General features: G+C 38.4%; 1 protein-coding gene across 22 annotated transcripts in view; it reads left to right on the top strand.

The window, feature by feature from the left end:
* ESRRG (estrogen related receptor gamma) overlaps positions 1-13,112 on the top strand; it is a 404,109-nt gene that overhangs the window by 384,931 nt on the left and 6,066 nt on the right. For all 22 annotated transcript variants that reach the window (XM_064446250.1, XM_064446244.1, XM_064446246.1 and 19 more), the window contains one exon: positions 3,917-4,186. In XM_064446250.1, the coding sequence (XP_064302320.1) occupies positions 3,917-4,186 (270 nt within the window). The remainder of the gene's footprint in view (positions 1-3,916; positions 4,187-13,112) is intronic.

Here is a 13,112-nt window from a genome sequence, read left to right as displayed (position 1 = left end):
AATCCACACTCGGTGATCTCAGTGAGTCATTACGGCATAATTACAATTTGAGTGTGATATGCTGTTTGTAGAAAAGTATCTATTTTTAGCTGAAGAAACACTACAGTCCCTGAAAGGAGGAGAAAGAAAGAAAAAAAAGGAAGGAAGAAAATCCGTAACTAGCAAATCAGTGCTATTGTTAACTGATATTACGAGACACCCTGTAGATTTACAGTGCTTGCGTTCAGCCACATAAAAACTGCACTCAAAAGAATGCCTACCAGGGGTTAAATTCATATGCCTGCGCTGCAGCCTATTTCTGTCAACACTCAGCTCAGGAAATAAACATTTATGCTTCCTGAAATGAAAGTGTATTTTTGAAGACTAGCCGTCAGATATTTTTTGCCCTTCACACTTTCAAATGCTTAGCCTTTTTTGTAAGTTGACTGCAAAGTGCATCAGTTTGCTAGGCAAAAAGAAAAAAAAAACCTTGACAAGCGCCCATGGCATCATTGTCAAGCACACAAGTGTCTAGTAGAAGATGGCAGGAGGATTGGCACAAAACATGCTTCCTTCAAGCTTCTTACCTCAGGGGTACCTGACTCTTGAGAAGCCTTTCAATCCTTCCAAATGACGTTATTGCAAACTGTCATCTGGTTTATTTGGAGTGCGCTGTATCGCAGATAAACATGCTATTTAACTACAGGTCAAGGTACAGAGTCATTCTGCTAGCAAATGCCTGAGATACATTAAATGGCATTGACTTGGGGAGGGAGATGGAAAGAGATCAAAGCTGTCACCAATATGGTATGCGCTGAAGGGGGAAAAGGTACACAAGACTGTATGTTTAAAAGCCATTATGCAGTTCTACATTTAAAACATTGACCTGCAAGACTCTTCAGGATTAAGGAGCCACCCAATGCACGACAAAGTTCAAAGCCACGCCGTCATGCAGCGTCTCAGGGCAGTTTGGAAAGAGCTTACAGTTGTGACTGCGAAAGCTACTACTGGTCCAGAAAGCTGGAAGTGTGTTTCGTCTAATTTGGAGACTTTTTAAAAAAATAGTTCCATTTTAAAGTAGCACATGTCCACTTGTCACAGAACGTGGTTGATCTAGGGAGTTCATATAACAAAAGCTCAGAGAACCAGAGCACAGTTTGGCATGAAATAAGTGCAGCCGCCTCCAAACAATTAAAAATAAATCTCCATATGTAAATACATGTGCCTGTGTAATCTATTCTTTTAACTGAGGCTTGCTGAACATTGGTGTGATACAAGAGACATGCTGCTTTCACATTTTCTGAAAAATCAAAACAAAACAAAACCAGATTAATTACAACTTGATGCAGCTTTACATTGCCACAAGGGATGCCTTTAAAAGTTAAAACATGCTTTCACTGAGCAGGCTTTCAAGGGGAAGTTACTTCGATCAGGAAGAAAATAATCATGTTTGTTTGATTTATTGTTGGAGAGCAGAACAGTGTGGTTTATATTTGCCATTATTTCTATAATGTAAAAAATTTCTTTTGATTTTTTGTGTCATATAAAAACAATTAGTATATTTACTGCACTAGAATGCAGATTTTTCAAGAGTGCAGTACAATAAATTATAGGCAACATCCCATTTTTCTCCCTCACAGGGCATATTTAATTTCCTTTGACTGTGGTACACAATAAATGTTACTGAAACATAGCATTATTTATTTTTTTAAAACCCAAACAAACCTCTACTAAAATAGATAAGTAAATAAAAGGAGGAATTTGAGAGTTTTCAGGATAAAAAGCATGGAGAGAATCTGCAGGCTAAACTTTCCTTAATCAAAACTGATTTTATTGCTTTTTGCTTAATTAAACTCCTCAGAAGTGTGTGAAACATTGTTATAGCTGAAAAATTGTTAATTTGTAAATCACAGGGACAAAAGGGCTCCACTGCAACTTTAAAGTTTCTATGCACGTAAATGTCAATAGAGTGCCTTCTCCATCATCAGCACTAAATTCACATTGATGCCTCTTTTCTTCTCTGTATTGATCCTTCCATGAGAACGTAGATTTGTATCTGTTAATTAATGCGTCCTGAAACAGCGTTTGTATTAATCAGGCAGATAAGAAAAATTGGATGCCTGCACCCTCATGACAACCGTAAAAGTGCTGGCCCTGATAAAATCGTGGATGGACCTCAATAAAAAAGTTCCTCCTTCCACTCAATAAACTAATCATCCTGCTTTTAATTATTCGGCAGAAAGATGTGTGGAGATTGGAGAATGTGTAAATCTATTTACTAACAGCAGTGTCTGGGAGGGAGAATGGGGCTGTCACAGGACGGTGCTGCAGGCTACGTTCTCTGTCCATCTGCTACTGCAGAAAAACTGGTTCTTGAAAGACGGGAAGGAACAGAAATGTTGAAGCTAATTGAAATCATGAATTCCTCCCTATAACCTTTCAAATGATTATTTCTTCTCCATTTCCCTCTTATTTATTTTAATCGCAGATGTGTTATTTTCCATTGTCACCTCTTCAAGGGTTTCCTGTTGTTGTTGGCTCAGTTTTTGTTGGCGTTTTTGAAGACAGAGAGCTACAGTTCTATCACAAGACTCAAAAGACACTAAGAGAAAATGAAAACAAATAAGAAGGGGGAAAAATGAGAGAGAGAGAGCGCATGCAGCCAGTTTTATGTTTCATTTTTTATGGATGCCTGGTGGTTTGGAGGAGGGGGGTCTTTTTTATTGTATTAGCTTTGCTGCTTAGTGCTTATAGAGAAAATCTTGTTTGGTGTAGATGCCTTGCAGATTTGCTAGTTTATGATATATTCCTGCTTGTCTGTAACTCTCGACTTTCAAAACAGAAAAATGCATTTAAGTGTAATTGGACGCCAAAAACAATGTCCTTACAGTGGGAACCCTGTCAAAGGACATGTAAGCAGCTCCATAAACAACTAAATGAAAGCCTTAGACATGTCTTAAGACCCTTTAAGAAAAGCTTGACTAATCCCCTTTGATGATTTTATTAAGTACTTGTGGTTGATGGTGCCAACTGGCAAACTACTGCATTTCTCCAACAGGCCAGGAAAATCACTTCCTTTCCCATATTGTTTTGTAGCTTCTAATGTGATTGGGATATTAGCAGTTTGATATAATAAATTAACAGGTACTGTAAACAAGAGTCTGAAAAGGTAAGACAGTAAAGATGTTTGCCCTTAGTGATCCTGTTAGGAAATACAGCAGAAAAAAAAAGAGCAAAAGTTAAATTCATTAAGAGGCATTTATTACATTTTCACTTGCCCTCAGAAAAAGGATGCGTGACTGCTGTTCGCTTGGCACTTTAATATGCCACCCTGTTACTTCAACAAGTGTAGTAGAGGCGGGAGCCATTACAGAAGTAATTAGCATCTTTTCTGCGGAGGGTAGGTGTTACTTCTCTTTACCCTGAGGTTAAAGTTCAAAGAGAATTTTCCTCTTTATGACAAGCACCTTAATTCTATTAAAACATCAAATCTTCCCTTTTAAAAAGGTGGTGTGTTTTTTTTTTTTCTCTCCTGAATCATCCTTCGTGGTTTATGGTAACGAACAGAATCATCAGCTTCCTGTTTCACGGCATCAGGTTTTAGAACTAAGCATGAGTATTTCAGAACAAAGAAGGCATCATACAAATTGCAGGCTTACCACTGCAAGGCTCCCCAGATTGACAGGATTCTTACAGAATGAGCCTGCAAATTCCAACTTGTTTATAACTTCGTACATTGATTAGAAAATGTTTGGGTTTATATTGATTTACTTTTCTGTAGTAGGACGGGGAGGAGAGGCACAAAAGCAGAAGGGAGAATAATAAAGTACGTACATGTTTTATCACAACGTATATAAAAATAAATAAAAAAGAGGAGCAGGTTTCTGACAAATCCAAACGTGCTTAATATTTTTCCTGTATTTTTTTTCCTATTCAGGATTCTCCACTTTGTCTCTCGCTGACCAGATGAGCCTTCTGCAGAGTGCTTGGATGGAGATTTTGATTCTCGGTGTTGTATACCGGTCACTTTCTTTTGAGGATGAGCTTGTATATGCTGAAGATTATATTATGGATGAAGACCAATCCAAATTGGCAGGCCTTCTTGACCTTAACAATGCCATACTGCAGCTGGTAAAGAAATACAAGAGCATGAAGCTGGAGAAAGAAGAGTTTGTCACCCTCAAAGCTATAGCACTTGCTAATTCAGGTTGGCAGAGTGGCATGACAGTTGCTACATTTTTCATATGTCACTTTTTCTCCATAATACTTTCTGCATGCTTGTTTTAAACATGGTTTTAGAATAAGAAATTGCTAATCAGACCTTAGTCTAAAGGGCAGCAAACTAAGAGGAGCTTTCTGGTTCTATATAATTGTGGAATATGGTCCTAAGGGAGTGGAGAATACTGCACTGTATGATTTGGAGAGTATTTTACAGGCAAAGATCCTTTCAAATGAATATAGATGTTGTTCTCCTAAATCCATTCCATAATCCAGGCAAGTCTAATCATTGCAATTAAAATTACCAGAAAGGGTGCATGAGAATATGCTACATACGTTCTTTTTAAAGGCAGCTACCCATTTGTTTGATAGGGTGAATTCAGGGTATGGGAGGAGGGAGGAAGTTCTTATTTAATCTCACAAGGACCACACCTTACCTTACGGATCCTCTGCATTTATGGGAATGCTCCTGCAAAAATTATTACCTGTGCAGCAAGGGTTAAAAACCTCAGAAAGAATTTTTTTCCTGGATTTGAATTTAAAAGTGCTGAAGCAGTGAATACTGTCAGATAAGTAAAAATCGTTTGTGCTTTGTTGTTTTTCCTTTTGTGTCTCCTTAATGCTTTATTGTGGTCTTAAGTCCCTTTTAGCATTTGCATAAAGTTCACGATAGATCCCTCTTTAATGACGTGCCGATCATTAGATACCTGTGTGTCAATAACATGCTCTGATGCTATGTTCCATTGACAGTCACACCGTGCCCCTCCATCTGCTTTTGTTTTGACCCTATCTTTGAACTTTATCTTGGTTGCTGGCCAGTAGTTTTCCCTTTAATTACAAGAAGGAAACTGTCAATAAAATCTGTTAAATGGGATGCAATGAGTGGCTTGAATGGGCGGACGGCTATTTGTTCAAATTCTGCAGCATTCAAGGTATTGACAGTTTGTTTTCTGGGGCCATATGTGACGATCAATCTCAGGCTGGGCTCAGCCGCGCTGAAAAATGAAAAACCAGATTGCTTTTGCTTACTTGTGGATGACGACTTGTGATTTGGCGCGGTCCTAGTGAGATGAGACCTTCTGCCCAAATTGCCCCCCTGAGAGCCAGGACGCGTGACTGTTTTTAGAAATAATTTTTTAATTGATTTTGTAATTAACAGTTCATCTACAATATTGATGCATGAATCCTCAGATTGATAGGAGGGAAATTGTTTTCAACAATGAAGTTGTACTTTCCTATTTGTCTTTGTAATGCGATTTAGCACTCTGCATTTTTAATTGGAAATATAATTCAAAAACATGCAAAGCCAAAATGCTTATTAGTTTCCTCGTAAAATATTCTCCATCCCACTAACTCTGCCCTTAGTTTTAGGATATTCTCTTATTTCCAGAATAACAAAAATGGTGAAATGCCTCTCAAAGATGAAAATTATTTTTAAGAGAAGATCTGTTTATAATTTTTGACCACTGTAAGTAGACACTTGAGGATGCTTTGCAGCTACGAGAAGGATTTTTCTCAAAATTGGTCATACTTAATGAACACAGCAAGAAAGTTATCTGAAATGAGGAGACTAAATTGAGAAGAGTTTTTTGTGGTTATTTTGATTCTGTAACTCAGAGACTGAATTAGAAATATTTCTATAGTTTACTTGATAAAAAGGATAAGGGGATAGAACATAGGGATATGACGTTAAATACTATTCATGCCTTTCTTTTTTTCTGCAAAAAAGACATGCAGTGTTTAAGTAATAACAAAAGATAGTGCTGCCAAAAAAAGTTTAGTCATTTTTTGTGCATAGATCCTGTCAAAATCATCTGTAGCTTTATTAATTTTGCTGGGAATTACAACCAGGATGATGCAAGAGGTAAATACAATTCAGCATACTAAAATTCAGGATGCACTTAGGTGAAAGAATTTCCTTCCCTCATCTTAAAAGAAATAAAAGTGCTATTCTAAAATCAAACTATTGCAAGGAGGAGTTAAATAGCAGCCCAGCCACTCAACTTCCCTTTCAACAGAATGTTTTGGCTCCTGATATTCAACATTTCAGCTTCAGGTTGTACGTGCAGCAGGTAACAAACTTCTATCAGCTGTAGCCACACTAACCTGTAGGTGTAAAATAGCACCTGCAGAATTACTGGCCATCAAAGAATATCAGACCACTAGAGTTTTAATTTACAAATCCTACTAAAATGTAAGTAAAATTAAAGTAAAATTTTAAAAGCTTTTGTCTTTTTTTACAGACAAAACCCGAAATAGCTTATTTTCACATAATTGTGAACCTGATTAATGTAAATGCAGCTATATTGGAAGGAAAATAAATAAAAAGCCATTATAAAATCAATCAGTTAGCAATTGACATTTTAATATATTTTGTCGCTACATCTGCTTTCTTCCAAAACTTCCACTATTTATTTTTTCTGGTTTAAAATACATTAGCCTTTTTATAGCAGTAGAGAGAATGCATGAAGTAGAATAACAAATCTTAGGCGTTTCAGACATTTTTGCCATATCCACACTGTCTAGAAAGAATCCCAGGTTGACTCTACTGTAAACAGTAGACAAAGATGGTTTTATAGCTCTGTATCTGTGTTAGTGATTTATGATACAGTGTCATAGTACTTTCCCAGCTGGCGTATAGAAGCAGGAAAAAGAAATTGTAGCTTGTCTTCATATTGATTGTATTTTGTTTGAATAAATACCACAAGCTTTGTTTTGGCCAACAAATCTCAGTATTGTGAGCATTAAAACACCCCAATTGCTAACTTTTCTTCAGGTCTACAGAGTCTAGCTGTGCAGTACTTGATCTGAGATAATCCTGCCATTTGCTTTGTGAAAGGTGGGGAGGAGGAGCTGTTTTTCAGGGAGATTCTCTGACAGCTGTTATCAAACGTTCTCTTTTTAGGGTTGGCCAATGCCACACTGCTTCTGTAAATTTCCAGAAATGCAAGAGGTATCAACCTTGTAGCTTGTCACTGATCTCAAATGGAGCACATATAGCGTCTGAAAAGTTGAAATACATGTATAAGAGCACAAGCCTGGAATGTACAGACATTTCATTCCTGTGTACGTTAAAGTCTATACCGGCATGATTTCAACAGTTACATTTAATATGTAGTGCTTGAGATGGAATTTATCAGGTTAGTTTTAAACATCCGCACTGATTCAATAGTAATTAATACAGCCTTTATGCTTGAACTCCAGAGAAGTCCCCCTCACCACGGCATTGCCCTTGTCCTGTCAGCATCACAAGTTCCTTCCGTCTTTCTCTACCTTCTCTACACAAAAGCAAGTAGGTACCCTGAAGCTGCAGGATGCAACTGCCCTGCGTTCCGCCTCACACCGCCCAAATGAAGCAAGCTGGCACCAATGAGCACTTTGTTTACCCACGCAGAAAATCAACTTTGAATGGTTTCCAAAACATGCATGTACCAATTACTTCCTCGTGTGTAAGGGAAGGTGAAATATTTACAAAATTTGTTTGAAGTGTACACAAGTGCGCACACGCACACGTGAACACTCAGACATAGAAAAGATGAGCTGCTCATCTCTCTTGTACTAGAAAATGCTTTCATGTATCGATTGGGTAACACTAAACAGGGAGTTGCAGGTGAGCAGTTTTTTGAAATTGCCTAATCAGTAAGGACTAAATCGTGCCTCCAGGCCAAATGCTGCAGAAGAGTTTAGGAGTCACAACTGAGACCAGATTTTTAAGAGAAGCTCAGTTCCCATCTAAGACCTAACATAAGGAGCTAGAGTGTCAAAATACATTAGCACACTGGAAAATCAGATCCGTGTGTATCTGCCTAATAGGCTGCTGGCATCTTGAAAAATCTGACCTAAATGTGGATGCTAGGCACTTAAGAGTATAAACCTGTGCACTGTTGAAAATTTAATCTTAAATGCTAATACTAGCTGTCTAGCCTCTACCACAAGAAGGAGAAAAGGACCTCCACTCACCATCACAATCTCTGGTCACTATTATTAACTCTCCTAAAAAAAAAAAACCCAGCACACTTTCAGTACTGAAGGAGTGAGAGCCAAGAAGTATCTTGTGCATTTTAGCATAATGAAGCACAGATCAACACTGATGCTGGTAAAGTTGCACGATCATCTATCCTGGTAAAAAAATTAGTTTGTTCTTACAACTCATTTAGCTTTCCAGCCATCAGAAAGTGTACTCGGAGCACTAGGCTATCACCATTAAATAATATTCTAATAATAAAACTTAATTTGTAGAACCCTGTAAATCACTTACTCCACTGGACATCATCTTTACTCCCATATAGACTGTAGCTTATCTTTTGTCACAACATACTATATGTAGTTTCTAATAATGTCCATTTTTTCATTTTATTTATTTAGTCATCTTGTTAGTGTTAGAATTCATGATTAAAATGTGTCTGTCATGAGTAGGCATACATAAAAAATATATATGCACCTGTGTGTTAGTGGTGTGTTACCAATGTTTATTTTGCCAAATATAAACAGCGAGGTGTGTTAACTCTTTTATGTGATTTTGTATAGAGAGTGGTACAGCACAGAAGTACTTTAGAAAAGGAAGTTGCCACTATAGTCATAGTTTTTGTGTTGCTTGAACACAGTTCCTTTTTCATATTCCATTTTCATGTCATCAAATAGATGGCACCCACAATTCTTAGAGAAAATAAATAACTGCTACCATTTGCTTAATCATGGCATTAAGCAAATGGTAGTGGAGTTAATTAATGGTTTAATTTCTTTTTTCTTTTTCTGGTAGTTGGTCTAGTAACTGAGTAACTGAGATATCCCTCACTTAGTTATGAAGTAGGCAGATATTATTTACGTGTTAGCATCCTGAGACTCACGAAGGGCAAGAAGCGAGGCCAGCCCAGTGGCCGGTGGGAGGCCAGAGCCCCGGGTTCCTTAGTGCTGGGGCAGGGCTGGAAGGGGAGCGCAGTGCTGTGTCTGCCAAGGGCCAGCTCTGTGCTGGCAGGCGGATTTTCTGGGTAAGAAAGCAATGGTATGAACCACTGTGTCACCAGTGCAATTGCTAGTCTTCACTGTTATTCGTCCTGCTTTTCCACAGCACTAAACTAGTGGCTCTCAGTGGTAATTATGGCAATTACTTATATCTTGTAGTGGATATAAAGGATTTTGAAGCATTCATTCAACATTTTCTTTTAGTTGGTATCTTATCCTGCAGCTCTATCTTTCTAATTCCCCTATTCCAGAGTTTTAGTAGCCCTATTGAGTAGGTACTCGAACCAGTTCATAGTATGCAATTTATTCTGCATTGCGGAAAAATTCCTTTATTTATTGCCCTCACTGCCTACCCTAGTGGAAAGTAAGCCATTTGAGGAATAGAATAAAGGTGGTTTACTATGTTTTAACTTACCTTATGCCTGTGGTTTTAGTTCACTGCTAATCCAGTTAGCCCCTGAAATAAATAGGCGTGTTCTGTGAAACAATGTCTTTTCTTACTACGTCTTCATTTCCTACTGAGTCTTAAAAGCTGTTTTGAGGCTTCAGTTTTCCTGTCTCTCTGTAAAAGTAGGCCAATCCAGTGCAATCCAGACTAAGACCTTGTTCACTAAAATCAATAGTACAAGCCTTTGTTTTACTTTTTTAGTTCCCACTGCCTATAATTTCTATGGACAATGAATTCTTAATTTATTCCTCTTCAGTTTCCAACATACATTCCAACTGAAGTGTCTGTTTCCAATAGAATAATCCAGATGTCAGATCATTTGTGCTGTACTCTTTCTCAAGGGAAGATACTCTATTTGTCTATGTGCTTGTCTCAGCCTAACCATGCAGACCCCAGCAAATAGCTCTGTTCAGGAAAGACAGGCAAATAGGTGGTCAAAATTAAGTTTATTTGTTGATCCTACACAGGGAGGACCAAAGTAAGTATCATCTGGGGCGATTTCAGTTCTAGACTGGAAGAGGATGTGAATTCTTGCTGGGTGAGGGAACGAGGAACCTCGTTTGATTTGCTATCCACCATTTCCGTGCGTTGATTCCATCTTAAGCAATATGCTTTTCAAAATGTCACTGTGTTGTCTTTCTCATAAAAAATACACAGAATCACAGTGGGGGCAAGCACTCTGCAAAAATGCAAGTTTCCATGTGTAAATCTGGCGTACGTTTGAGGCAGGAGGGGAAGGGGTTCTGTAATTCCGAGAACAGTTCACCCGCCAACAAATGCTGACTGCAGTGGTTTTTGTGGGGTTTCTGGATTGGCAATACAATCTAGATAATAAATTCCTCTTACTTGAGGCATAATCCAGATTAGGATTTTGTTGTCCTTACATAGAGCAAAAACCATTTTGCCTGCTCTTCTTACTCTTCGTCCCATCCAGTTCTTCCAGGATCCTGCAACTTTCTAAACTGATTCATCTGGTTTGGATGTGCGAACTGCTCAGCCATAAGGAGTGACAAAAATCACAGTGATTGCTGTCTTTCAAGTACTTGTTGATATTTGCCTCTCTGATGTGCTTTATCAGCATCTTAATATGTGTGTTTGCTGCTGCATACTCCCTGCTGCTTGATTCGCTATAATAATTTCTTCCTTTATGCCGCCCGAGTTTTCTGACATGAAGAAATACTTCATTTGAGACCCCTGGGTTTCTACCACTTTGTAGTGACATTATATACAACATACATATATACCAGCCTTTAACTCTCCTCAGAGCAGTGTTTTGAGAGGTCTCCTTGCCCTCAGTTCAGGTGCTTTCCAATCTTTAGCTAGTTGTCACCTCTTGTGGTATGTTCTAATCTGGATGGCTGGATGTTTGTTTGCTGCATCTCAAGACAAAGCTTGAATTTTAAACAAGGTAGAATGTAATCTGAATTTCTGTCTGGATCTTGTGGTATTTTTCTTTGACGAGAACTCTAGTTTTCTCCCATTTCTGCACACTGATACGATCAATTGGCTGTTCAGAAGAGGTACAATTCTATTTTTTCCATCCTGTGATGGTGAAAGAAGTCATTTGCAAGGATAGAACAAGATTCGCATAGCAGACCCCAATGAGTCGATGTCCTCATTTGTTGATATCTCTCTTACGCATCGCGGCACTGACCAGAAACAACTTTTCCCCCTTCTAGACTGAAATCCCGTGTTCTCAGCAGTGCATCATATCAACAAGTCTTGCATTTGTCTGTTGAGGTCTTAAGTTTCACCAGCTTGGGATCCTTTTTTTGCAGGGCACTTGTGATCAAATTCTGCTTGCTTTCAAATGACAAGACTTTTAAATTACCCTCTTTAATTTCATTCTTTATATAGGCACTGATTTTTAAGTGTATTACATCTGAGTTTACATTTCCTCTGGATATTTCCTATGTAGGATGTAATTGTAAATTATCCAGACGGTCTACAAAGCCACTTTGAAAAAAAAAAATTTCTAGGGTTCTTCTTGGTATGGGAAGAACATTCAGAAACTTTGTACCTGACTTATAATTCAATTTTATATTGTCTGTGGAATTATTTCTTTGTTTCTGGATTGTCACACAGACTCTGTGTTTCCTTAAACTATAGTGGTTCTTGTTGACATTGCCCTCTCTTACTAGAGAGGATTGGGTTTATCAGCAGTAAGTTAACCTGCTCTGAATTCACTTCAACATCTGCCAGCATGTAGTTACTGAAAAGATTCCTCTTTTATTTTGCCTCCTCTTTTCCCCTTGGCTAGTTCAGCATTTTCAACCATTTCCCTTATTTTCAAAGGCTTACACCTGAGGGATTAAGATTTACATTCGTTTAGTATCAGGAATAAAGTGGAAGATCCAAACTGCAAGGCTAAAACTTGAAGAAGGATCTTTGTAGAGATTAATATTTTCCTGAGCAATCTGCGAGCTGAATCATGGTCTAATTAAATAGCTCAGGTTTAGTGAGTTTGCATTTAAACACTAGCAGACCCTAGAATGGGTAAGGCTGAAATGAGTTCGAATCTTTTCTGTAAATGGGAAGTTAAATTATCATAGTAATTTAATTAAATCATTTTTAAATCTTCCAAGCTAAATCGCCATTTTAAAAGAAGACTTCGAAGTCTGAATCACTGTTTGGAAGTGTCCCTCTCTCTGCTGTTCTTCCTCACCTCATATCCTGTGACAAATTCTGTTTCCCAAAGCGCAGCTTCTTCAGCTCTGCTCCATGAATGTTGGGCAGCGGAGCGCTTGCATCAGGCCAGCAGAGAGCTGGCTGGTCACGTTCTTCCCAGCTGCTAAATTGATTTCAAAGACAGCAACAAATGCATTAACTGCTTTACTGCTATTACTTTCCCGTGCAAGCAATTGCTCTGTTTACTGGAGGGATGGTATATACAGTCACCCCTGCAAGGAGAGGATAAGATCCCTTTTTTTAAGATGTTGTCCACACAGTGGAAGAGTTTGAGAGCGTGGGGTGTAATAGCTGTATCAGAGGGCAGGTTTTGATTCACCTTCCGTTCTTGTGTTTTCTAGAGGTGTTCTTTTCCTCTTTTCTCTCCTCATTCAGCTTCTGTGAAAGAAATACGTGGAACATATATATATTCCTAACGCTGCAGACCAAATTGCTATCCAAACTGCAGAGCTAAAGATCTCAGGCAAGTTTCATCCCTGTGCAAAAAATACCTTAGTCCAGACTGCATCCATGAATTTGCAGATTCAATATCGGTCACATTTACAAATGCTGATTCTGGGAAGAATCAAACCAGTTTTGTCAAGGCTTAAAAACCAAACATTTATAGTCAGGTTCTCCAGAAAGACGTGTGTCTCTATGCAGTATGGTGTAAAACAAAAAATACACAAGAACTTGGCGAGACTTTGACTTGCCAGGCATTTTATTGCTGCTAAAATGAGCCTATCTCGTTCCCCAGCGAATCTGGCCCTGGCATGGTGGGTCTGGGGAGAGGAGGAAAAGATGTGTAATTTCTGCGCAAACTCTGCGTGCTTTATAG

The sequence above is a fragment of the Phalacrocorax carbo genome, chromosome 3, assembly GCF_963921805.1.
Source record: "Phalacrocorax carbo chromosome 3, bPhaCar2.1, whole genome shotgun sequence".
Classification (NCBI taxonomy): domain Eukaryota; kingdom Metazoa; phylum Chordata; class Aves; order Suliformes; family Phalacrocoracidae; genus Phalacrocorax; species Phalacrocorax carbo.
Note: the sequence above shows the minus strand (reverse complement) of the source record. Positions and strands in the feature narration are given on the sequence as shown.